Source organism: Festucalex cinctus, chromosome 19 (genome assembly GCF_051991245.1).
Source record: "Festucalex cinctus isolate MCC-2025b chromosome 19, RoL_Fcin_1.0, whole genome shotgun sequence".
In the NCBI taxonomy this organism is placed as follows: Eukaryota; Metazoa; Chordata; class Actinopteri; order Syngnathiformes; family Syngnathidae; genus Festucalex; species Festucalex cinctus.
The window spans coordinates 1,931,895-1,958,124 of NC_135429.1; the positions used below are offsets into that span (position 1 = coordinate 1,931,895).

The 26,230-nt window shown below is 39.7% G+C and overlaps 4 protein-coding genes and 1 non-coding gene across 14 annotated transcripts in view; 4 read left to right on the top strand and 1 right to left on the bottom strand.

Annotated features, from left to right (window-relative positions):
* Positions 1 to 26,230, bottom strand: part of cdcp1b (CUB domain containing protein 1b) — a 32,852-nt gene that overhangs the window by 3,650 nt on the left and 2,972 nt on the right. Inside the window, exons 1-10 of one of the 6 annotated variants that reach the window (XM_077506470.1) lie at positions 16,114 to 16,346; positions 15,182 to 15,386; positions 9,792 to 10,222; positions 6,373 to 6,494; positions 4,159 to 4,380; positions 3,570 to 3,911; positions 2,294 to 2,509; positions 1,252 to 1,602; positions 928 to 1,143; positions 128 to 484 (exon numbers count right to left, since the gene is read on the bottom strand). In XM_077506470.1, coding sequence (XP_077362596.1) covers positions 128 to 484; positions 928 to 1,143; positions 1,252 to 1,602; positions 2,294 to 2,509; positions 3,570 to 3,911; positions 4,159 to 4,380; positions 6,373 to 6,433 — 1,765 coding nt within the window. In that variant the 5' untranslated portion in view covers positions 6,434 to 6,494; positions 9,792 to 10,222; positions 15,182 to 15,386; positions 16,114 to 16,346. Of the gene's footprint in view, positions 1 to 127; positions 485 to 927; positions 1,144 to 1,251; positions 1,603 to 2,293; positions 2,510 to 3,569; positions 3,912 to 4,158; positions 4,381 to 6,372; positions 6,495 to 6,605; positions 6,967 to 9,791; positions 10,223 to 15,181; positions 15,387 to 16,113; positions 16,347 to 26,230 lie in introns of those variants that run through there. The other 5 variants (XM_077506471.1, XM_077506469.1, XM_077506474.1 and 2 more) reach the window with 5 other exon arrangements.
* On the top strand, positions 6,376 to 12,965 carry limd1b (LIM domains containing 1b). Of its 5 annotated transcripts, none has more exons than XM_077506480.1 (8): positions 6,376 to 6,658; positions 9,910 to 9,982; positions 10,135 to 10,236; positions 11,344 to 11,411; positions 11,799 to 11,861; positions 12,450 to 12,580; positions 12,695 to 12,746; positions 12,828 to 12,965. In XM_077506480.1, the coding sequence occupies exons 2-8, from the start codon at positions 9,949 to 9,951 to the stop codon at positions 12,909 to 12,911; spliced, it is 534 nt and encodes a 177-aa protein (XP_077362606.1). In that variant the 5' UTR covers positions 6,376 to 6,658; positions 9,910 to 9,948; the 3' UTR covers positions 12,912 to 12,965. The 5 variants fall into 5 exon arrangements, with proteins under 5 accessions (XP_077362606.1, XP_077362605.1, XP_077362607.1 ...); XM_077506479.1 differs by having other exon boundaries at positions 6,377 to 6,658; positions 9,860 to 9,982; XM_077506481.1 differs by lacking the exon at positions 9,910 to 9,982 and having other exon boundaries at positions 6,378 to 6,658.
* nrm (nurim) lies at positions 14,017 to 16,988 on the top strand. The gene is made up of 4 exons (XM_077506477.1): positions 14,017 to 14,215; positions 15,190 to 15,383; positions 15,826 to 16,002; positions 16,105 to 16,988. The coding sequence occupies exons 1-4, from the start codon at positions 14,059 to 14,061 to the stop codon at positions 16,396 to 16,398; spliced, it is 822 nt and encodes a 273-aa protein (XP_077362603.1). The 5' UTR covers positions 14,017 to 14,058; the 3' UTR covers positions 16,399 to 16,988.
* trnak-cuu (transfer RNA lysine (anticodon CUU)) lies at positions 14,386 to 14,458 on the top strand. Its single transcript has one exon. It is a non-coding gene; the product is annotated as a tRNA-Lys (tRNA).
* Positions 17,580 to 25,690, top strand: ppp1r18 (protein phosphatase 1, regulatory subunit 18). Its single transcript, XM_077507541.1, has 4 exons — positions 17,580 to 17,890; positions 18,590 to 22,397; positions 24,438 to 24,657; positions 25,013 to 25,690. Exons 2-4 carry the CDS (start codon positions 18,633 to 18,635, stop codon positions 25,030 to 25,032), a joined length of 4,005 nt encoding a protein of 1,334 aa, XP_077363667.1. The 5' UTR covers positions 17,580 to 17,890; positions 18,590 to 18,632; the 3' UTR covers positions 25,033 to 25,690.

Sequence of the window (26,230 nt, forward strand, 5' to 3'; positions counted from 1 at the left end):
CAATCAATAAATAAAAAGACTTCATGCTGTCCACATGAAATGTTATTCAAATGAGGGGGCGGTCCTAAGTGTTTCTTGGGTTGGAATGAAAACACAACACAAGGCAACATTTAACGTATCTACTTACCACTAGTTTCAGGCCCAACACTGAGTTTAAAGTCAACCGGATCCAACTTTCTGTCTTTCGGCACCTGGAGAGAGATGCGGCCCTTGTAGCGTACCTGGATACTCGTCACAGAACCTCCCTTGCAGAAGGTCCCGATGGTGGCAGGGCCCGTTCGCAGATAAGTAACAAGAACGTATGTGTGCCCGTCCGGACAAGTCTTTTCATTGTCAATCTGCTGCATTCCCAGCTCAGGGAAGTCCAGCTGGAAGGCCCGAGTGGAGCTGACTTTCAGATCCCAGGTGAAGGTCCGGTCAAAGTCCGGGAAATGCGAGGACTCGGCCTGGACGATATCGCCAGAGCAGGAAGCTGCTGTGCAGTCTGGAATGACATGGAAACAAACGCAAGCGTTGGGAAAGTTGTGGATGTCAAGAGAGAAAAAAATATAGTGCAAAATTTCTGCCTTAATAAATAAAATCCTTTTGGATAGTAATAAAAATGCATTTAATAAAATATTTCATTCATAATGACTGTGGCTTAATTGAACATATGGATGTACAAAATGTATAATTCTTGTGAGGATAACAATTGAAATGCTTTAAACAATTCACTAAGTCAATATTTATTTATTTAAAAAAAAAAAAAAAAAAGGTGGGTTTGGGGAAACTCGAATTAATTAAAGTTTAAATCGTCCACAACAAATAATTCAAATTAATTCTCAAAATCGATATATCGCTCAGGCCTACTGTACAGTATTGGATATTTAAGTGTTATTGTGGTAACGGAACATAAATAGCAGTACACAAGTTTTCCCATTTGCCTACCAATTTCTCTGTTGATCTCCACAGTGAAGACCTCCTCGGGGTGAGGACAAGTAAAATCCAGGGAGGTGTTCAGAGATTCTCTCAGGATTACAAATTTCGGATCGCAGGTCTGTGTTGGGAGTTTGCCCACACACACGCTGCAGTCAGGTTCAACGGTGTCCCTGCTGATAGTAATGATGGTTTCCGGGTCAGGGGTCACAGACAGCGTTCTGCCAGCTGAAGAGAAAGGGGAGCAGAAAACATAAGTTATAGGATTTCTCACGTGAAATGAATTCCATATGATGCTGTTCATAATACATGATCAATTATCATGAAGATATTTGCCTCTGGGTGCCGCTTTGGCTGTGAAAATCGTCCTGTACATTTCGTCTCCTCGGGACGCCTCCACGGTCACGGCAGTCCTTCCAAGGAGATCGAGACGGGTCACCGGTCCGCCTCTGCAGTAGCTGTTGGTCTTGACCTGCCCGTCGCTTCTCGTTGTGCTCAAAGAGTACCGTGGACCTTCTTGACATTCGTCTTGTGCGGCTACCCGTTTCAGGTTGTCACCAGGCAGTTCCAAGGTCAAGGTCGTGCGATCCGGGACGCGAATGTCCCATTTCAGCGTTCTTTTGAAGTCCTTCCAGAGGGACGGATCGAGCTCTCCATCAGTAGGTGTGCAAGAGCTCTTGGTACATTCTGAGAAGGGAGCATAGTATGACATCCGCACAGATTCTGCAGTTCCACTATACGATAGGGATGTAACAATATCCAAACATTACGATACGATATTATCACGATATGAAGGTCACGATACGATAATTATCACGAATATTGTGGGGGGTTGGCGATACAAAACAAAGTCACAATATTGTAAAAAAAATAAATAAAAAAAATAAAAAAATACATGCTTTTTTACATTACAGCAATAAAAAAATCTAAAAATATTATGAATATATATAAATACAATATATTTATGAATAATATATTTAAAAAAAATATAACATATATTGAGGCACTACTACAAGCATTACAATAAATTGATACAATTTTATTATTAAGAAAGTCAATACATTAATAAATAATTTAATAATTAATTAAATTCAATAAGAAATTAATACATACAATAAATTGAGTCCCTCCACATATTGACTCTGATCACAAGCATATTACTTTCCCCTTCATCTGACAATTAGGCGTGGATTTGAAACATAGAAGGACTGCACAAGTGGAAATCAATCTGACTTTTTTTCTTTTAGAAGTGCTGCTTTTAATATCATGACATGACAACGACGATATATTGTGGCAGTTTTAGTATGGGGATATCACGATATCGCGCTTATTGTTACATCCCTGCTATATCATGACATCGGAGGATAAAACGGCTCACCTATTGTCGTCTGCACCTCCACACTGTACGCGTCTTGAGGTCTGAGGCAGCTAAACTCCAGCGCGAGACTTTGCACGTTGGTCAGGGTCTTTCCAGTCTGGCTGCAGGTGCGGGCAGAATCGACACCGGTACAAAGCTCGCATTGTGGCTCCTGCGAGAACCTGCTGATCGTCACCGTCGTGCTGGAATCGGCGCTCACAACCACCGTTCGGCCATCTAAACAGGAGAGCGGGACCAGAAGTCGAACACAGATTAAGAATCACTGCTTTTACGGTGATAGTGCAGCAACCTTTCCTTCCATTCATTCATTTTCTTCTATTTTTTGGGGGAAATTTTTCAGACTTTGTTTTCATACATTTTTAGACTTTTTTTTGCTGTTCTGTCAATTTTAAAAAATATATTTATGGCGATTTTATAGACATGTTATGATCCTTTTCTGACCTTTCCTTTTTTTTATTTTTAGAAATTTTATGGCTTTTTTTTTTTTTTTTTTTTTTTCCCCCCACACTTTTTTGCTATCAGTTTTCTTACATTTTGGGTAATTTTGTGGACATTTTATGGTAATTTTCAGGAAATCCTCTTTTGTTTGGGGGCATTTTTAGCTACTTTTTAAACATTAGGTTTTCTTTTCTGCTTTTTTAAAATAAATATTCTGACTCTTGGCAATTCTAAAGAAATTTTATTGTAATTTGGGGGATTTTTTGTTTTTGGACATTTTATGATTACATTTTTAACATTTTGGCTTGTAGCTTTTTTTTCTTTTCTTTTTTAATTCAATTCTGTCATTTTTGGTAATTTCATGCACATTTTATGGTCATTTTCAGCTTTTCCTATTCCTTTTTTTGGACATTTTACGGTCATGTTTTGGAAATTTTTAGGTGATTTTTAAAAACTTTTTAATCTTCCTTGAATTAATCTTTTTCTGACAACTTAAAAATTTGGACTGACATTTTTTAAACATTTAATTATCTTTTTTTTTTTTTTTATCTAAATCAGTAACTCATTTAAATATTTAACCGAAGAATTTATATATTAAAAAAAAAAATAATAATAATAATAAAAATCAAATTTCTACTAAATCATTTTTTTTACAGATCCAAAAGGAGCCGCAGACCCCTGTCATAGATAGATAACTTTAATATTGCGTTGTTGTTTTTTTGTATTTGATCACATTGAACACCTCTAATGTGACCGTGATCGTACTTCTGTCATGTGATTCAAACAACCACAGCTCATCCACCAAGAACTGAATTTACAGTACATGAAATATTCTTACTTAGTGGTCTCGCAAAGGCATGGAAGACCGCAGATGCCACTTCCGTCTTCGGTGTAACTTGCAGAGACACAACAGCTTGATCGAGCAGGTCGAAATGGGTCACGGAACCCACTTTGCAGTAACGAGTGTCTGCTCTGTTGTTCCCTTCAAACATGGTCACCGAATACTGATATCCGTCGTGGCACGGCTGCGATGTTTCCCGCAGCGCGTCTCCGAGGACATTCAAAACCACAACGGTCTTTTCCGGCGCCTTGATCGTCCAGATGAACGTTCTGGCGAACTCGCTGAGGAGGGACGGTTGAGTTTCCATCACAGAAGGGGTGCAAGTGCCGTTTGTGCATTCTGCATAAACAAGGAAGAGAAGAAAATGAAGACAACATGCACACATTTTTATGTACTTTTGGTGAGTGGCACTCTGCATTTCATTCCCTTTATACTTGTGACGTTAAATCTTTTCTGATTAAACTGTTTTTGACATATGCTCAAAATGGTTTTAGTTTTTCCTAAATACACAATTTTATGCTAAATAAGTTGAATTCATAATTAAGAGCACAACAAACTAATATGACAAGTATGCCAGTTAACTCACCAATGAGCTGATTGATGGTGACGACGTAAGACTGTTCGACGGGGCAGTTGAATTGCAGCTTGACCTCCTCCTCGGGCTCCAGAGCAAGAATCCCGCGGCACGCCGTTTGCGTGCCGTTGACTCCGCTGACCGTGCACACCGTACACGCGTCCGACGACTGGCCATTCGACACCGTCGCCGATAGCCCTTTGTCGGGCCGGACTGTCAGCTCCAACAAGCATTCTGAGGAAAGAGACTGGAGGAAGTCAAGATGATGCAAGAAATGGAAATCAAGAAATGACAAAACACGAGAAGGGATTACCAGACACGTTGTCTGGCACATCCAGCTGAGAAACAGACTCACCTGACCTTTAATTTGGCATTTTCCCTGTTATTGGACTTCTGGATGCACAAATACTGGATATAAACTATTGATCTTTTTAAAAAGGTCTAATTCTACTAGGGATGTTACGATAAGGGCAATATCGTGATATTAAAACTGCCACAATATCGTCGTCGTCATGTTCACAATATTTAAAAGGAACACTTTGTTAAAAAAAGTCAGGATGATTTCCAATTGTGCAGTTCTAGCACCCTCTAGTAGCTAGTTTATTAGTGCAATTTAATTTTCATTCAGGATGTTTTGGCCTTCTATGTTTAAAATCTATGCTAATTGTCAGATGAAGGGGAACCTAATTTGCCTGTGAAGCGATCAATGTGTGCTTGCATTAGCAAGTAAGTGCCTCAATATTGTTATTCTAGATTGTAGGTGGTTTATATGCATTGCTGTTATGTACAAAAGCACAATATTGTTCTTTTTTTTTTTTTTTAGTATGAGCTCTCTTTTTTACAATATTGTGATCTTTTTTAAATATCACCAACAGCCCCACAATATTGTGATAATTATCGTATCGTGACCTTCATATAGTGATGTTTGGATATCGCTACATTCCTAAATTTTCCAGTGCGGCATTACAATGGAACAATCTGCCAAGGGAACTAAAATTAAGTGGAACCTTACAAAAAAAGCCCTCAAACGGTGGCTACAAAACTATACTTAAATCCTCATATGAAGTTATTTATTTTTATGAAATAATCAATTTTGTATGTTTCGAGCTATTAAGTACCTTTATTGTGCTGCTGTTGTCTTCACCCTGTTTTTATATGAAAAATATGAGTTTATTTTTTTGTTTTAATATTTGTGCTTATAGCTTGTACTTGAATGATTGAAAATTTGAATTAAACTTACTAACTTTGTCGATGAAATGATGTTGCCCTTTTATGTCTTTGTTGTGTCCTGCTGTGTGTTGAGGACCACAGTGGAAATAAGCCCTCTTGCTTTATTGTGTTTTTATCCTCTGTCATGTCAGACTGAAGTGATTGGAAGTTGGATTTTATTTTATTTTTTTCTCTGTCGTCACCAATTTTGTCTTCATATGTTCTGGATTCCAATGTGAGGTTAATGTAACATTTTAGAGGTGCGTATCTGTAATAAGGCAATTTTGTTTTGAATGTCAAAGTATAACACTTGTACCACTAGTGGTACTCAGGCTCACTCTAGTGGTACATGAAAGAAAAATCACCACCCAAGTACAGCTCGGTTGCATTTAAAACTTTACAATACATAATTTTTCCATACCCGCGACCCTTGTGACAGACATATTCAAATGTAAGTGAGAGAGACAGACTCCATTGTATGTGTGGGTTGCTATGATACGATGCCTTCATTTTTAAGTATTTCTGCCATTTTTCACTTTATATCAACTACATAGTTTTGTTTTAGTAACCACAAACTTTTAAAGATACTCCATTCAACATATGCTACTCCCCTACAAGCATGTCATGTATTACAATGGCTAATACAACTGTAAGCCTGGATTAAAAGGGTCAGTTGTACTCCACAAAAGGACAGTCACAGCTCTGTAGCAGATTGCAAGTCAATTATTAATGAAGACATGATCAATTCGAGCCTCCCAGGAAGCGCCATAAATGCCTCATAAAACCTTATAAAGGGGAAGTTCTATGTGTCAAACTAAATGCTTCGACGCTGCTCGGCGTTTTATGAGATACGTCACCATTATTGTGCATTAAAAAAAAAAAAAGTGCTGTTTTAGCTGCAGCTGGTTGAACAAGAACAAGACACCACGGCTTGACCCATAATTTAACGGTCAAACACATAAAACGCTTGAAAATAACTTCATTGAGCAACTTACCCATCGTAGCATAAAGTCTCACCTGATACATCGAGGATAATCAACAACAAAAGTCCGAGCGGCAGGCAGGTGGCGAGCCGCATGTTCGCTTGCAGTCCTCCTTACTGCCAAAACACGTCCAGGATAATATTTTGAATTCCCCCACTCCCAAAAAAAAAACAAAAAAACGTTATAAAGCCCAGTTGTGGCGTGTCAAGGTCGCATTTTGGCTAGGTCCCACATTACGACGCGAACAGGCTGCCACTTCCTGCTTACCTGAGGAGCAGGGGCGTGGTTCGCGGGCACGCTGACCTGTTCAAACCTGACAGGTGAGCTCACGCTTCGACAACTTCGATACACAACCGCGAGGAGAACTCTTCCCTTTTTTTTTTGCGCGCGGCACAATGGCTGACCTATTTATAAGCACTGAAATATGCCGGCGAACACTACGCAGGGTGTGGACAATGTGGCGTTTACGCACACGTGCTCAAGTTGACTACTTGTGGAAGACTGGCAAAAGTGAAAGTGCCGATTCAACCCTGTATTTCAAGGGAGTTAATTTTTTTTTAAATGACAAGATATTTGTTAAAATTGTCCACGTTATCTGACAGTAGTACGAGTGAAATAATCTTCGAAGAAAAATATCAGTAGCTGGCCCCAGTTTGTAACAACAATGCTGCATTCGAGGAAATCGAGGAAATTGGGAATTCGGACTTCCCAGATTGTGGCATTTCTGACCTCCAAGTGTTCAAGGCGAAACAAAGATGGTTGATTCCGATAAACTGTTAGTTGTTCTGGTTCACGCATTCAGTCAAAATCACGTTGTGTGAGATAAATGTATTTTTGATAACTATTTTTTTTTTTATTAAATAAAGAGATAAATATGTTTATAATTGTACTATAAATTATATTTACGTCAGATTAAAGCCGGCTAGTGATGTCGGAGTCCCAAAGGTGCATTCCCGTGCACACTTCCTGGTAAGAAGCTGGAAAATTCTGACTTTTCACTTTCCTCGAATGCAGCATAGCATAATTTAAATTTGAAAAAACTGTATCGCCCATATCAACCTATATGAAAAAAAATGAAAAAAAAGAAAAGGCAAAAAAAATGTATGAAAAAGTCTGAAAAATTAGCTAAAAAAAAAAATCCCCAAAGAGAGGAAATTAATCTCTAGATTTTGATTATTATAAGTAAGAAAATAATCAGATTAAATGCTGTTCATTACAGAGAGACCTTAACTTGTGGGTCAAAAGTGGCCATGAATATTTGAGTTGTGTTTAAAGGAAATTATCCCAAAACAGTTTTTCACAGTACTCCTAGACTGTCTTCATACATTGACAAAAAACCGATATGAACAATAATATATTACCTGTCTATCAGATAACAAGTTAGCATAAAAATGTGTTTAAAAAAAAATATATATATATATCGTTGGCCAACGGCTGTCTTTGACAAGAGTATGTGCCAAGGCATCACATCTAACGAGCTAATCTGATCTGACATGTTTGCGTATTCAAATGGATGCAACTGACTCGAGTTAGTTCATAAATTTTGTACTGGCTTGTGAGGACAATTTTACTTCCACGCTTGATTCTCGCTCGTAAGCCTGAGCAATGAATTTCACTCTAGTGTTGCAGAGGCCTGCTGCCTCCACATGCCACATATCAGAAACATTCCTGAGCAGAAACATACCTGAGGGCAAGAATATGCAACGCACGCACACACGCACTGTATGTATAAGCAAATCATGTGTCTGCTATATTTGTTTGCTGTGTGATATGGCAAATTTATATCCAGAATACATCTTTAACATAAAAAAAAAAAACATTTATCCAAACAAAAATATTTTAAACTAGACTAAGTGGAATTTCTGGAGAAATTGCGCGGGAATGCTGAAAGCACATTGAGAGAAAAATTATGAAATTATAACCTCCTGGTTATTGGACAATGCGCTTTACCAACTACCGAGCAGTATCAGACAACTGGTAATGATGCTAATTTATATATTTGGAAATGGGCGTGGAAAGTGACACTTAGAAGAAGTTCAATGGCTGTCCCATTGAAAATGAATGGGGGGAAAGTTTATCTTAAATGTTAAATTATGCAAATACTGTAAGTAATGTGGAATCAGACGATATATACTCCGGGAGACGTGAATTTTTAAAGCTAGTTGAAATTTGAACAATGTAAATTGGAAGTATTATGTGGGAGTTGTTAGGCGGCAAAAAAAAGTGTGGAGAATAAAAATCACAATAACATATCATTCCCACAATTACATTGCAACGATCATCAGTGACAGACGACAGCAAAGTCTACTACTGATTTCGCTGAACCAGTCTGACAGCATGCAGAGTGGGCGTTGTGGTGGCTACAAGTGTCGCGCCTGAAAAACAAGGGAGCTCAGTGAAGAACCAGCAGCTGTCACAAATCCCTCCCCTCCCATGCTGGTGTTAAAAAAATAAATAAAAAAAAAAAACGGGACGAGCGCACATGTGCTTGCGAGGCCCACCTCTTTGCATGGTTTCGTACCGAGGAATAAGGTTTCATGGCAAATGTTTCTTTCCCACACTCGGATGGGAGATGACCGCTCTTCCGCAGCTGAGATGACCCCAGAGAGTAAAAATGCAGAGTTGGAACATTTGGAAAGTGTCTCATCCGGATTGTAAACAAAAGTGAGTTACTGCACATGGGTGGGTCGAATGCTGGAGCTTGAACACTCCACATGAGGGCAGTCACACAGTACAATTCCAATGTCAGACTCTTCATAACTTAGCAAGTTGATATACAGTGTTTTTGTTAGGGATTTTTGATATTACTTTTTTCTCCCAGACCGATACCAGTATTTGTACTCAGTTCTTGAGTAGTCACTGATAACAAGTACCGATACCACAAGTACTTTTGATATACCCCCCCCCCAAAAAAAAACAAACAAACAAACAAAAAAACAATACCCGATACTTTCAAAGAAAGACCTATATATGCCAATTTAGCATTGTCCCTTAAAATTGCATGAAATTAATAGCAATTTTCAATTCTTCTAATTTCCAATTTCTGATTATTAAAACTCGTTGGCTCGCAGCCACAGTTGGTAAAGTGCATTGCCCAGTAACCAGGAGGTCATCATTTCATAATTTATCTCTCAATTAACTTCAAAAGCATTCCACATGCATTCAAATCTTGGCCTTCAGCTTTCAGCATTCCCACGCAATTTCTCCAGAAATTGCACTTAATCTAGTTTTTTTTTTAAGATACTGTCACCTAATCAATAAAGCAACAAATGTGCTAAAAATTCTTCTTTATTTGCATAAAACATACTTTGCAGAAAAGGAGCTCCATACAGTAATGTTTGTAGTGATAATTAATGCCATGTGATTTTTGACGTTAATCCACATTATTGAGCAATATAAGCACGGATGTAAATGTGCGTGTAAAATTATACCACATGACCTGTTGCCACCCACCTTAGAAGAGTTGGGGAGGGGGTGCGACCAATAGTACTGACCGCACCAATCACAATCTCGAATGGCAGCTCTCCTTACAGCTGTCTGTGCAAAATTAAACCTCCTCGCTGTCAGACAGACGGCTCTGAAAGGAAAAGACAACTTGGAAAAAGAGGAAATGGACACCAGCGGCGGTTCAAACTTTTATTTTGGTAAGATGGAAATATCATTCTGTGATATTTACCTCTCAATTGGGTTTTGTTTTCCTCGACTACTGCACTTTTGTGTGTGTGATTGTGTTGTTAGATGTCACTACTCCTTCTCAATGAATGACTGATAAAGTACAACCTGTTTTTGTTTGTAGGTCATTGTGCAAAATGCAGTAAAGAGGTGCACGGTGCGGGGAAGGTCTGCCAAGCCATGGGACAACTATTCCACGGAAGTTGTTTCACCTGTAGCATTTGTAGTGAGTTGACGAGAAAAGAACATATCACAAAAAAATGCTCAATAAGATGAAACTACATCATTTTATTTTACACATATATTGTTGTAATATTAACTCATTCACTCCCAGGAATTTTCACTGAAGCAAGCCACTGCGCTCCACACTGTTTTACTGGATTTTAACTGATTTTGCAAGGCGTCACAGAATATTGTGGAATACACCAAAAGAAAGATTAGTCTCTACTTTCATCAGCAAAAAAAAAGTATGTTTGTATCTCTTTTTGTTTAGCAGCAATTAGCATTAAGATATATCTAAGTTTCATCATTATTCACAAACCTGTTTAAAACATTGGGAAAAAGAACTTGTTGCAACATGGCCCTGGTTGATCTCTTATACTCTGCTGCCACCTGCTGGCCGTTTTTTGTAATAACTACCATTGCCGTAAGCTACCTCTTCAGATCAGAAGCTGCATCAAAGCCTTCTGTATGCTACAGCATAAAAAACAAACAAAAACAAAAAAAACACCATAAAAAGCGTATAAATACGTTTTTGGGAGTGAAGGATAAAGTATTAAAAACATATTTATACGTTTTTGGGGTTGAATGAGTTAAGTCTCTCATGTTACTAAATAAGTTCAGCAGAATTTTATAAATCAGTTTGATGCAGTTCTACATCACTCTAAACCAACCAAAACATTTTTTGACAATAATATGTTATATGTGACCTCACTAGTCTAAACATGACATTCTGATTAATATTACATTTGCGGAATATGAGTCAAACATCAAAATCCAGCAGTTTTTTATCAATATCAGAAGGCGGCCATTTTGCCACTTGCTGTTGACTGAAGATGACATCACGGTTGCTCAGGGCTCAGGCAACGACCAATCAGAGCGCACCTGTTTTCTGAAGCTGAGCTGTTGATGTTATTTTCACTCAACAACAAGTGGCAAAGTGGCCGCTGTTGGATATTGATGCTTCAGTCATATTCCACAAATGTAACATTAATCAGAATGTCATGTTTAGACTAGTGAGGTCACATACGACATATTATTGACAAGATTTTTTTTTTTATGGGTGTTGACTTCCTCTTCAATTTAGTAGTAATGTGAATTTGTTTCCCATTAGGTAAAAATCTTCAAGGCAAGCCATTCTACACATTGAGCGGAATTATCTATTGTGAGGAGGATTTTTTGGTAGGTACACATGGACAAAATGGTTGGTACCCTTTCATTAACGAAAGAAAAACTTAGTGAAGCTTCATTAAAGGCTACTTTCGAGTCAACTGTTATGTCTTTGTCGTTGTTTTGGGTCATCCTGCTGTTGATAGCCTGCACAGCAAAACAGCCCAAAGCTGAGCTTAATACATGTCAACACAATAAGTGCAGTGTTCTTTTCTTCGCCTTTCATATTTGTATGTGTAAAAATAGAGCTCATTTGACTTGCCAAATAGCTCCACTTGTGTCTCATTTATTCCAGAAGCAAAGAGGACCAACAATATAATCCACGCGTGTACAAGATAGAAACATACAGTAGATTCTCAGTTGCATTTTTATTTTTTTTTTTTTTTATATAATATGCAGTATTCGGGAGTCCATCCATCCCCTGAAGTGTGTTACAGCTGTGGTCAGTTCATCGAGGATACGGTAAGGTACAGGGTGTTCCAAAATGGTTGACCCCATTATAAATGCCCATATCTCGGAAACTACTTGATGGATCTTAATGAAACTTAAAAACACTTTATGTTGAAGGTCACAAGTTTTATTGGTTAAATTTACAAAGAAAAATACAAATATTTGTTGGTTCTATGACAGATTTTCATAAATGTTCAACACCATGTGGCAGGTTATATTTTGGAATTACAGCCCAAGTGCTTTTTAGGACATTCAGAACTTCCTTTCCTGTGTTTTATGTAAGCTCGACGTTACACACAAAAACTTGAAACGTTTCTACACAAGCTGTGAAAATTTGAGGCCATTCCAACGAAAATTGTCCAAATTATTGGCCTGCAAAATGGGGTCAAAACATTTTGGAACTCCCTGTATATTTATGTGCATGTTTGTGTACGTTTGATTAATTACGCCTGCGATTGGCTGGCAACCAGTCCAAGGTGTACCCCGCCTACTGCCCAAAGCCAGCTGAGATAGGCTCCAGCAACCCCCGCGACCCTTGTGAGGGATAAGCGGTCAAGAAGATGGATGGATGGATTAATTACGCAGCGTGCGCACCACCAGGTCCTGCAGGCTCACGGCAAGTCGTATCACTCGGCCTGTTTCCGCTGCGCTGTGTGCAGACAGAGCCTGGAGGACTCGCCCTTTACCGTGGGCGCCGACAAGAAGGTTTACTGTATCAAAGACTATCACAAGTAAGTATGTTTGCTATTGGGTCACACCCAGTTGAGTTATTATCCTGACAAATAAATGACGAATCCGGGAGCTGCAGGGCAGGTTTAACATGAAAGAGCTGTTGGTGCTTTCAGGGTGCTGGCTCCTTGCTGCGCTGCTTGCGATAATTCCATACTACCAACCGAGGTAAGCCTTCAATTTTTTGTTATGATGTTGCATATTTTTCAATTATGAAATCTGTTAACAGCTTTCTATCATTGTTTGCAGGGTTGCACGGAGTCTATTCGAGTGGTGTCGTTGAACAAAAACTATCACGCAGAGTGCTACGGATGCAACGTTGACTTTGTTTGACGATAAGATTGTTGTGTATATATATAAAATATTAAATAAAGTATATAATAGTTAGTGTGCTGTTTAATTTCTGCCTGCAATAATTCCAGTCCAAGTCATTAAACTGTTGTGCTGTCATGTTATTTTTGTCTTTTTTTTTCAGATCACCTTTGTGATAACAAACAGAAATGTCACATTTTTATTTAATTCAAAACGTACATTAAAGGGATAGTTGACTCATTTGGCCATGTTCAGCAATAGAAAGTTAATATTTTGTCTTATCTTTTGTTTGTTTTTTCATCTACAACGAATAGGCTACCTTTAAAAACATTTTACCACTTGTTAACTGAAAATGAGATCACAGGTGCTCAGAGCTCAGGTAACGACCAATTACGGTTCACTTGTTTTCTGGGTTTGGTCACGTGACGTTAGCAAACTGAGCCATGATTGGTCATTACTGTACCTGAGCCTAGAGCACACATGATGCCAATTTCAGTCGACAGCAAGGGGCAAAATGTTTGTTTATTTTTAAAGGTATTAATTGTACATGAAAAATAAATGAAGTTGTCCAAATTAATTCTCGACAAAATATTATCTTCTTACTGCTGAAAATGGCTAAAAAATGTAGTCAGTATCTAGTATCTCTTTAAATATATTCTAGGGTCATCAACTCTGGTCCTCAAGGAACGCTATCCTGCATGTTTTAGATGTTTCCCTCCTTCAACACACCTGATTCAAATGGTCAGCTCATCAGCAAAGTTTGAAGAAGCCTGATAACGATCCTGGTCATTTGAATCAGGTGTGTTGGAGGAGGGAACAATATAAATCGTACATTATAGGGGCCCTTGAGGACTGGAGTGGCTGACACTTGTTCTACATGTATCATGTTTTAAAGTTACATTGTAAATGGCCTTTTTAATTATATTTACTCCCGATATGTCCACACTAAAACTTCTATACCTTCTGTACAAGCTCCTCTGCATATACAGTAATTTGCAAATATTGTATTGTCAATAAATTCAATATGCATCTAACGGGAACCCAGCATTCACCATTCTGAGCAAATTTTCCAAGCTGGTTATACCGCCCCCCTGTGTCGCTATTTGCAAATCACACATTGTCCCCGGAAGGCAGCTCTGTGGGAAATGTAGAAAGTAATTCATCGAGAATGGAAATGGCGTCAGTCACGCTCCGTCGCTGTGCTCTGTGCACCGCGACCTTGCTGAACTTTGCTTTCGTTTTCATATCCGGCGCTGATTTTATTCGCTTTGTATCCTTTCGAGCCATTTACCATAACATCACTGGAGAAACGATACTCTGCCAAGGTAAAACTTTCCTAAGTGTCGCTGGCAAGTTAGCGTAAACCTTTACGAGTGGTATGTTTTTTGTACACGTTTTATATCGTACGCATTCTTTGACACTGCGTCATAACTATATTCATTTACTAGTAGTAGTACTAGTAGTTTTATTTAATTTTACGGCGGTTTTCACGCACGCCCGGCTAGCTCAGTCGGTAGAGCATGAGGCTCTTAACCTCAGGGTCGTGGGTTCGAGCCCCACGTTGGGCGTGAAGTTTGTCTTCTGTTCATTTGCTATGTCATTTCTTTTCCTTTTTTTCTTTTTTTTTTTTACGTTTATAGTTGTATCAGTTATGAAATAGGCCAAACTTAATGCCTGTTGGAAGACAACAAGTTACATAGCGAACAATTTTTAAGTTAAAAATCAAATTTTTCATTTGAATATGATTGAGTCAGTCTGAGCTTGTTTTAGGTCAAATTAAAAACGTCTTTATTTTATCTATAAGTCCTTGACATGGCTAACAAAGTTTACTTTGCTGTTATTTTCCAAATAAGGTATCTTCTCACTCAGTAAACATCCTATAATGTACTTAAAAAAAAAAAAAAGTTGCTCAGGTAATGGCGGCTCGCCTGTTTGTTTGTTTGTTTGTTTGTTTTTTAAGCTGAGCCGTGATTGGTTGTTACCCGAGCAACCATGATGTCATTTTCAGTCGACGGCAAGTGACAAAATGGCTGCCCCCTGAGATGGATAAAAAATGGCTGGATTTTGCTGCTTCTTAACTCATATTGCACAATATTAATCACAATGCCGTGTTTAGACAAGTTGGGGCACGTATATTATTGTAAAGAAAGTTTTTGGGTTGTAGTAATCATTTTCTTTCTCTTTGATTTTTAGTACCACTTAATTAACACTCTTTTTGTTTTCAGTGTCTCGTGACAACAATCAACTTGACTGTGTACTACCCCCCCCCCCTCCTCCCCCTGTTTATTCACCTTATAAGACTCCATAGCATGGTCAGAAGCACTACGAGACAGCTCTGTCCTCCAATCTCTGGTCGTCGATGTGGCTCTGCTGGCTCTGTTCACCGTGCAGCACAGTCTGCTAGCATGGCCGCCTGTCAAACAGGCCTGTCAGTCCATCCTGGGCTGTCTGAACAGAACTGTGTACTGCTTCACCACTGCACTGGCTCTCCAGGTACTGCAACACACGCCGGATAAAACTGTGATCTATTAGTTATTGTGGGAATGCTGAAGCACACATGTTATTGGGATTTTTATTCTCCACACTTTTTTTGTAACAACTCCCACATAATACTTCCGATTTACAATGTTCAAATGTCAACTTGCTTCAAAAAAATCACGTCTCCCAGGGTATATGTCGTCTGATTCCGTATTATTTACAGTATTCGCACAATTTAATGTTAAATATCAGCTTTTCCCCATTCATTTTCAATGAGATAGACATTGAACTTTTTCTAAGTATCACTTTCCACGCCCACTTCCATACATATAACTTATCATTACAGGGTGTTTGATACTACTCAAATCATAGCATTCAGCTTTCAGCATATCCACGCAATTTCTCCAGAAATTGCACTTTCGTCTAGTTTTGACAAAAGTTCTTGTATTTGTGTTAGATCCTGATGCGTTATTGGCAGCCTGTGACTGGCGCCCCCTGTCTGTGGTCAGTGCGCCAAGCACCTTGGAGCGTCTGGTTCCCTCTGCTTTGCTTCACGGTGCACTTTTTCTGCTGGGCTATCATCTGCACCGTCCTTATGATATTTGACTACCCGGAACTGTTGGGCATTAAGCAGGTAATCTCAGATGAGAAATGATCATTTTTAAACTAGGCTTCAGTAAAGTGTGTTGACTAGAACTCGACAATGAGATGAGGAAACTGTCCCATCTTTGCGTAGGTGTATTACCAGTGTTTGGATATGGGGGAGCCCCTGTCCTACAAGTCCTCCCAGGTCCAACGTTTCCTCTCTCACTTTCGCCATCCGGTGTGCCTGGAGCTTGGCGTTGTGCTGTGGCTCCTGCCGGCTTTATCCCTGGACAGGCTGCTCCTGGCATTAACGATGTCAGTCTACCTGGCGCTGGCACACTCGCTGGACAAACAGGATTTAGCTTTCCTCTGCGACCATTTTAGCAGCAAGGTGCACATCTTGACACCAGCCCCCAGCCTGGCCAGCAACCGCAAGGAGAAGTGAAAGTAGTCGTGCCGCTGTGAGCCGAAGCTGATTTAAAATTAAACACTGGCTTAGAACTGGCTGGTCTTCTGGACTTGGAAGGTCTTCGGTGACCTTTTTCGCGCCCTCTTGATGTATTAATCAGTTTGCGGTTTAACAAGGAGGATTCAGTTGCAAAATGTGATTGTATATTTTAATGCATAGAAACAAGAACCACTTTTTTTTTTTTCAATATGGATTTGTGGATGTTGATTGGATAACGGGGTTGTTTTTTTTTAATATTTAATTTTGTACTCTTGTTTTTTTTTTTATTACTGTTTATTAAAAGCTACTGACACCAATTCAATACTTTGATTATTATCATTTTGATGTTTTAGAGTGACAAAGAATTGCATTATGAAAATAAATATAATTTGGAACCCAAAAATGTGTGAATGTCCGGTATAGTATACAGCACACTAATTTAGTAATTTCACAGAGAATGGATTGTGAACCTTGAAACCTTGTTAATTATTAAAAACATACTGAACGTGTATTTTTTAGGGGTGTCAGGCGATTAAAATTTTTTAATCATAATTGTCGCATGACTTCAATAGTTAATTCAATAGTTAACTCCCGATTAATCACAAATTTTATATCTGTTCTAAATGTACAATAAAATGTAAAATAAAATACTTTTTTAAGTTTTTATACTCAACATAAAAGTGGAAAAAATCTTAAACTAATAGAATATGGCTGCAAAAATTTAAAAAAAATGTAAAAAAAACAACAACAACCTGATATTGATTTGTGTTGGTCATTTTTTTTCTGCCACTAGATGGCATAATTGCATTTGTAAGACGTTGGTGACGGCACACTGCATTTTTCTTTTCATATTAAGAGCTATCTAATCTTTAACATGGCATAACTTGTGAAATTCTGCACATTTAAAAAATTGTAAACACCCCTGTTTTGTTGTTGTTTTTTTGTTAGTAATAATAGTTTTGTTTTGTTTTTTAGTTTTATTTGCTGCTTTTCAAAAATGATACAATTAATTCTACAGTATTGGGTCATGTTAATAGATATTAACAAGTCACTTTTTTTTTGTATCAGTCCTGATCCTTTCTGCCAGTTACTCCTTGAGCTCTGCCCCCCTCGACCTCCTCCATCCTCCATCTCCAATTAGACCGTGAGATGAGACGTGTGTGTGGAGAGAGGTGGGGGGGTTAGAGCCCGGGCAGACGGCTGTGCTCGTTAAACGCCTTTCTTAGGTCTCACAATATGGTGCTTGCCACTTAACTCCACTGATGGAATTGAACGTAATTATCGGATTAGTGTCCTGGTGCTTGGGACCAGAAAATATTCACTGTACTCCAGTGATGGTGCCGTGTTCTCCGTTTGCTTCTGAGTGGGACCGAAAAGTACTACTGAGAATATTTTTTCGAGATGCCAAACATCTATTTGTTTGAAGAAGACATGATCTAGTGGCGAACGAGCTGAAGTGGATCATACGTCAATACAAAGTAGGATTCCTGTAAGTATCGGTTACATTTGACTATTACAGAAATGTCTTATGTTAACAGTTAGGCTGTATGCAGAAAAAAATTCAGGTGTTAATCCTGTAATTTAAAAAAAATAAAAAATAAGTGCATCTTTGTATTTTAATCGGTTTAGACTGGACTGCCACTTCAGATCTGCACATTTGAGTAAACTGTCAAGTAATTAGCACCATGGTTAAAATACACATACAAACTTATGACCACTTTCACAATAATATCCAATACAAGATATGGAATAGAAATTTTGCTTTAACAACATTAAAAAACAAATAAATCAATCAATAAATAAAATTTTAGATTTTGACACAATCAGAGACTTAAGCTAACAATTTGTTTATGATTGTGGCTGGAGTATGATTTTGTGTAGGAAGTTGGAAAGGTTTTGTATCATCCCAAGAGCTGTATAGATTAATTAAAGTTGACGGATGACGCAGTGCAGTTCTACAGTGTAAATTGTAAATTAGAAGTGATCATTATTATCTACGGATAGACATTTTTTTTATATATATATACTTGTATTATATTGATTATGTCTATTTAGAAACAATGCATGTTTAAAAAAACAAAACTCTGAAGTAAAATCCTTTTTGACCTCAATGCAAACATAAGCAATATAATTTTCTACGATATAGAAGTGATTTAACTGAACTGAACTTCTCATTTCTGTACTCCAGTCACAGGGGCCGGGACAGAAAAAAAAACTGCCACTTTTCTGTTATGTCTGTCTCCTCTCTTCCGGAATGGAAGCAGCTCCTGTTGGAGAGAAAGAGGAGAGAGGAAGAGGAGCGGGGAAGGCGAGAGAAAGAAGAGGAGGAGAAATTGGCCAAGATGCCTGCCTGGAAGCGAGGGATCATTCAACGGAGGAAGGCGAAGCAGGAAATCCTGGTCGACCGGGAGAAGGACAGAGACGTCGCGATACTGCCGGTGGATGCTCAACCTGCCTCAGATACACTAAGTGATACAGATAACTCTGTAACTGTCAGTCAGGGAAATGAACAATCGCTCAGTCCAGATCCAAACCAGTGGATGGATGTCGACCTTAAATCAGGGAGCCAGGTCTCTATGGAAACCATAGTTCCAGTCCATGAAAACCCATTTATACGCACACAAAGCGTGTGGAAGAAGGGCAAAGAAACGGATGTGGGGTCCCAGGAGAGGGGCAACGAGTTGGAGGTAAAAGAGCGGGAAAAGGACAAACTGCCTCCCAGGGGTCATGATGGGGAGTCTGGAAGAGGAAGAACTATAGAGCAGAAAATAGAGAGATTTCGAGATTTGAGTGAAGGACGAGACAAGGAGAGGAGCAGAGACAGGAGTCAAGGGAGAGAGAATAACAGAGAGTTTTGGGAAAAAAGCCCGTGGAAAGAATCGGTGAAAGATGTCGCCAGGGAGAAAGCCTTCCTGAAGGAGGAAAATGAAAGAGATCCAGCACATTCATTTCCCCCCATCGTTCCTTGTCTTCGAACCATTCGTGCGGACAATATCATCATCATCGAACAGAACCGCAGAGGAAGTGACGAGATAAGAACAAAATGGAGGGAGATGGAGGTGGAGCGGCCTGAGGAGGACTTACAAGGAAAGAGGGGGATGAAGATGGACCTAAGAGAGATCCTGGCAGGGGGAGCGAGCGTGACCGAGATCCGAGCTTCTGATGTTCTTATCATAAAGCCCACAGTGAGCATTGAAGAGCGATCTTCAGGAGGAGGAGGAAGCAAAAACCCTGGGAGAGAGGATGGTGAGATGGGCACCTTGGATGCAAAGAGGGAACATTTGGCCAGGGAACTCAGAACCGAAATGTCCCGGATGAGGGAAAAAGACTACTCCAAAGAAAAAGAAAGACCATTCAGCCAGGCAACAGTGATTAACGATAAGAGGAAGGACAGCTTGGATGACAATGTGTTTTATGAAAGAGGAGGGAGAGTTAGCCAGCTTCTCACTAAATTTGGGGAGCTCCGTAGGCCTCCATCCAGATCGAAAAGTTCCGATAATTTCCTTAGGCCCGGTAGGAGGAAAAATTCAAGGGAAACCGATGAACAAACTGAGGGGAGGACATACGATGGGAGAAATGTGCCGCTCAAAGGTGTGCCAAAACGTTCATTCAGCTTCTCTGATAGGATCGTCTGTGCTAAGGAAAATGGGTTAGATCCAGATGGGTACTTTGAAAGGAAGCCACGTGAGAGGCTATATTCAGACAGGAGTGGGTCAGGACTTGGGAAGGAAATACCAGCAAAGTGCAAAACGGAGTGTGCACAACTTTTAGACAAAGAGAAGTTTGGAAAGAATAAGGATGGGCAAGTAAGGAATGACGATCCGAGTGATGGAACACGGAAAAGAATTGATACAGGGATGGGGTTCCAAAACAGGACTGAAGTCAATAAATTTGACCCTAGTGAAAGGAGGTCTACAGGGATGGCAGGCGAAGATCGGGAAGGCTTCACAATGGCATCTGTCAAAAGCACAGAGGGAATTTCATTCGCTAGAAGAATACCAATCAGGCAGGATGGAAAGGCAAGGACGGCTGAAAGGGAGGCGAGGAGCCTCACAGAGAAAGATTCTATCTTGGGAAAACATAAGGGGCAACTTTGTGGCAATACGGATGCATTGGAGAAAACGGAGACATTCACTAGTCGTTGCGCTGCAGAGAGTTGCTTTCGGCTTGAATCAGACCACAGGGACTGCTCCAGTCTGCTCAGTACTGTGGCAGACAGAGGGGCAGAGTGGGATGCTTTGTCCCATCACACAGAAGAGCTTATCAGCAAAATTGAAAAAATCGTAGACGCACCTGATTATAACAATGATAAAGGTGTCGGGTTTTACAAGAATGAATGCAAGCAGGGGGCACAAGTTCATAATGAGATCGCTGCTTATGATGTAACCCCCAGATCTCCAAAAGGGATCCCTCCTTTGGGGAACCCCCCAGGTCCCCTAGAGATCCAGATCCCTAGGACCGTGTTTTATGTTGCAGAAGAGGTGGCGAGAAAGAAGAATACGGGTCAAAGCAAGGAAGGTGAAGACTCCGAGAAAGGGCAAGGAGTCGAGAGGAGGGATAGTTGGAGGGTCGGCAAGCCCTTGAGCCGCATCGAGTCCCTGCGAGAGAAAATTAGACAAAAAGAGCAGGAGAGGCTAAAACAGAGGCGGGCACAGGGTGTGAATGGGGGGGAAAGCAAAAGGATTTCTGATGCAGAGACACAAGGGGACACCTTTGAGGAAAGTGGGACTGAAAAAGAGAGAGGTTGCGAAACCGTAACTCCTTTGCAGAATAGGATGATGGCAACCGAGCGCGATGAGGCACACACAGAAGCGCAGACATCCGGGTCTGTGTTTGACATCACGCAGGAAGTCGACATGTTGAAAAACTGCCCTCAGCTTCCTGTTTCTGTCCTACACTCACCCACTGTTGGTGGAGAGGAAGTATGCTTTGCCAATGCTCCCTCCGAAGATTGCGTTGAAATATCTGACGATGGACGTGACAAATTGAAACATGTGGAAGAACAAGTGACACTCCACAAGATCCAACACCAGAGCAGGGACGGAGAACAAGAGGAAAAAGACACAGAGGACGCCGAGAAGGAAGTCGTGGAAGGATACAAATCATCCACTGACCCTGCGCAACGTCCCTCCTCGTCACCACCGCATCCCAACTCCCTGGCAGCAATGAGTCGGATCTACAACTTGGAGACAGTTGGTTCCAGATCAGGCTTGTGTTTAAGAGAGAGGAATGTGGACGTTTCATCGGTACATCTCATTAAGGTGAAGCCGCTAATCACGTCAGATGCACAAAAGGGAGATGGGAAAGTGTTTTCAGGTGAAGACGCCTGTGGGCTTAAGACAATACAACTCCAAATTGAGCAGTTTCAGCTTAAAGAGCAGGAAGTGCTGCAGTCTCAACACGTTGCCTCAACATCAAACACTCCTTGTAAGGACAAAGAGGCAAAAGGACCCCAAAGCAAAGGATTCAGAAAGCATCAGACGGAAGATATGGTCAAAGAAATACCAGAAATGAAGCCCAAAAAGTGTCCAAGACGGGTTTTTTCCCCAACATCTCAGCTCAAACAACCAAACCCAATTATTACCTCACACTTCAGGAGCCAATCCCCGGACAAATCTCTGAAACCCTCCGACTGTGCACCAACTCCAGCCTCCTCGCCGTGTCCTCCATCTCCCGCTGCCTCTCCAACACCATCGCCAACGCTCTTCTCCATTCGCAGTGCCTCGGGGGGTCACGGGAAGAGAGGGGCCACCATTACAATCACTCCAAAAAAGTCCACAGGAACGGGAAGAACAACCGGATCCATGACACCGTCCGTACCGGCGGCATGCCCCGATACGAAAATACCCCAGCCGATCCAACAAACCCAGACAACCTTGGCTGTGGCTGAGCCCACGAAGAAGAAATACCCAGCAGTAGAAGAAATTGAAGTGATTGGCGGATATCAGAACCTGGAGAAGTCATGTCTTGTTAGGAGCAAAGCCACTCCAAAAAGGGTAAGTGCGGAATGCTTTATCCATGTTTTGGGATGTGATCAGGTCAAATATAGAAAAAAAAAGTGCAGAGACCATCAATTTACAACAACCATAAGCAGATTTGAGGTTACGAACAGTGCGTAATGATTAATTCTAGACCACGGTTTAATAGTAGTGGATTTTTCATTATATATATATATATATATATATATATATATATATATATATATTTTTTTTTTTTATTTAATGTTGACTTTAGTTTTTTTTAAATTTCGTTTTAATTTTTTTTTAGAGCAAGTTGGTTAGTATTTATTAGTTTTCTACTTTTATAAATGCATGTCGTTTTTTTAAAAAAAATTTTGAACGCTCCTTTTTATTGTATTTATTATGTATTTAATTGTGCTTTCAGGCTTAGTTTTAGGTATTTCATTAGTTTCTGTTAACTATAACATTTTTCTAGATACAAAAAGGCATGCTCAGGTATTTAGTTTTTCATTTCATTGTTACCTAATTTTGGTCGAGAAGTGTTTTTCATCCAAATATTTACTCTAAGTATGCCTTCACTACTGCACTAGCGCTAGCATAGGTAAGTGATAGACTACGGCACTTTCAGGTTAAAAATTCGAATTACGTCACCACCATAGGAACAGAACACCATTATAAACTGAGGATCCCCTGTAGTGGGATACTTGGTCATCTCTGTTTGCAGTTCATCCAAAAATGTTTAGTGGGACTGTTTTGGACTTTATCTAGTTTGACTGTTTGTCAGTCATGCTGACACAGCAAAAGATCTTCTCCAAACTGTTGCCATAAATTTGTGAAGAACTGTCATATTTTTTATGTCAGAAAAAAAAATATCTTCAGGTGAATTGTGTTGTTTAGCCAACATCTGATTAGTCAATTCATAGATGATCACATTTATCCTATATCCATGTGATCGTCAAGACGAACTTGAGACAGGGGAGGCCTCATTTTGCGTCACCTGACCGTCTGTCTCTTTTTGTTGTGTGGGATCGCCTTTTACTGGGAGAACATCCGTCTTGATTGAGAGGCCCAACCACAGAGACAGACCTAAGCTGGTTAAAGCCTTATCAAGCACGGCATCATGATTCTTAGCCATAAAACCCTGCTGGGATCTGCTCGGCGACTGTGCGCTCTTTTGCCATAGTGAACTGTGAACCTGTGTTGACTGCAATCGAGTCTGAGCAGTGTTTCCGTCTCAATAAAGTTAAAAGTTCCAAATTTTCTCCCCTCGCTTTGTTCAATCACATTAAAACTAGTGCAGGATTCTATCGCAGAACCCTTCCTCTTTCCATTGCACCAATGTTGCAGTTTGTGCTGAGTCAGCTTTCTTTGTGTATTTTTGGCTGTTTCAACTGAGTGTTTGCATGGTATGCTCAACAGTTGTTTGCGACAGGCTGCCAATTTTTAATATGACCGAAGGAATTCCATGCACTTGTGTCAGTGAGTTGAAAGCACGGAGCCCGCTTGTGGTAATGAGTTGGAAAATAAAGGTGTTAATTACTAAAACAGAAACTTGGCTAGCAAAGCCTCAGTTCCTCATTCAAACTTATTAACTTCTCTTTACTGAACTTTGGAGAATACTAAGCTTCTTTGGAAAAGGTGGAGGAAGGTTTATATTTCCCCAAATAGTTCCATTTATTCAAATAATGCACACACAAATGATATGTGTACTGTACAAAGACATGACGCTAGTGTTTAGCATGATGACATCGCAGTTGTTCAGGGCTCGCAACGACCAATCACAGCTCACCTATTTTCTGAAGCCGAGCTGTAATTGGTTGTTACATGAAGCATGAGCAACTGTGATGTCATCTTCAGTCGACAGCAAATGGCAAGATGGCCGCCCTCTGAAATAAATAGAAATGGCTGGATTTCGCGTCTTAATCATATTCCACTGACTCAATATTAACCAGGATACCATATTTAGACCAGTGGTGCTGCATAGAACATATTATTTTAAAAAAAAATGTTGTGGTACTCCCCCTTTAAGACTGCATTTCCATATGCCACCACAACTGTACGTTTGACTGTTAACAGGGGAAGGTATGTTTCGACGAGGACCGGCTCGAGCAGTTGTGCGAGTATCCTTCCGAGACCTCCATGTTGGTATCCACCCCTTGCCCTCACGAAACCGGCAGGACCGAGACGCCGCAGGGCGAGGACCCGCAGGAGGAGGAAGGGGAAGCGGACGGAGGAGCCGTCATGTCCAAGAGCACAAGGAATTTGGCGACTGCTTTGGGACGGGGTCTTCGAGTGGGTCAGTGTCACCCCCTTCTCAAAAAACACAATGTGTGATAATCGTTCTTGAAAAAAAAAAAAAAGTGCAAATAATTGATTGTCTAAAAGGTGCTAAAGTCTTGTTGTGAAAGATATTGTAAGAACTTGCATCATAATTACGACGCGTAGCTCGCTAGCTAGCTACGCCTACACTTTATACAGTCCACTGGTGCGACCACTTTAGAGCGCCTCATTGTCAGCTGTGAGTGTGTCCCAGAGAGAAAAGTTGAAGAATGTTCGGAAAAATGCAAAGTGGGGTTTATTTAATTCAATAAAACACAATTTTGGAACTCACGTTATTTCCTTCCCATCTCTACCCCCTTTATCTTTTCCAGATGAGTCATGCCCTCGGTAGATGCCACTCACCTCGCCAAAATGGCCGTGCGGTGCAATCAGGTTTTACTGAGGTTTTTGAATGTTCCATTAGATGTGTTGACATGAGTCATCTCGGTCTGTGTAGCGTTGATGTACAGTTTGGTTGCTGCTGTTACTTGTTTAGCTTTATTTTTCAGGGGGAAAATGTGAATGTATGACACATAATGTCAATGTCCTGTAGTTCACCAACTGTTTTTGGTGCTCTGTGGCAAAAGATCACTTGTCTATGCAATTAATAAGATTGTTTAATTCTGTAGTTAATATATGTGGTAAGATATCAGTGATGTTTATGTCATCTGCGTGCCTTGTGCCTGCTTTATATACTGAACCCACACAGATGATATGAAAATCAGTTGACATATTTTTTCCTGCATTTGTATGTATTCTTGAAAGAAAAATAAACAGGTGACTGTTATTTTAATATTTTGTCATGGGGATGTGGCAAAAACTCCGGAATACAGGAAGAAGACAACAAAAGATCGGCATTAGCATTTTACAACTGCTGTCACAGCTGTTTGTTTGTAAATGAACATGTTTGATTGGTGAACCATGCATAGAGTCTGTACAGGAAATCCACAAATTATTTTTTATTTTTGAAACAGCTTTGCTTGACAATATAATAAATATTTAAGAAACCATTTGTTTCTGTTGTTTTTATTAACTTTTTTTGGTGTGAATTTACATACTAATGTAAGCACACAAATCTATGCTCATGTATGTGTGTAGGTTTATATAATCTGAGTGTTCGTTCTTTTTTAGGTGTCAGCAAATATTTTAGCAATTTTCAACTCTTCATCCTTCCCATAAATGGAGAAAAGAGAGGCATACTGCTATAGTTTACCATGGATCATGTTTAGAATGTTAATAGTTGTCAAACAGAAATTATTTAGCAATATATCTTTAATGTTTCCTCGTGGTGGGACGTAACAATGTACAAATAATAATTTGTGGCAAATATGTTGTGTAATGTGCCATTCTAAAATACAAATTCGAATTACTATTACAGTATATTTATTTCTGTATTTATTTATTTATTTATTTGTTTGTTTATTTATTTCCTTTATACCACTGTTCTGTTCCCAACGTTAGCAAATGTACTGTATTGAGAGCACTTTTTTTTTTTTTTTTTTTTTTTTTTTTTTTACTATTTTTGAGAAATAAATAGTCAAACACTAAAT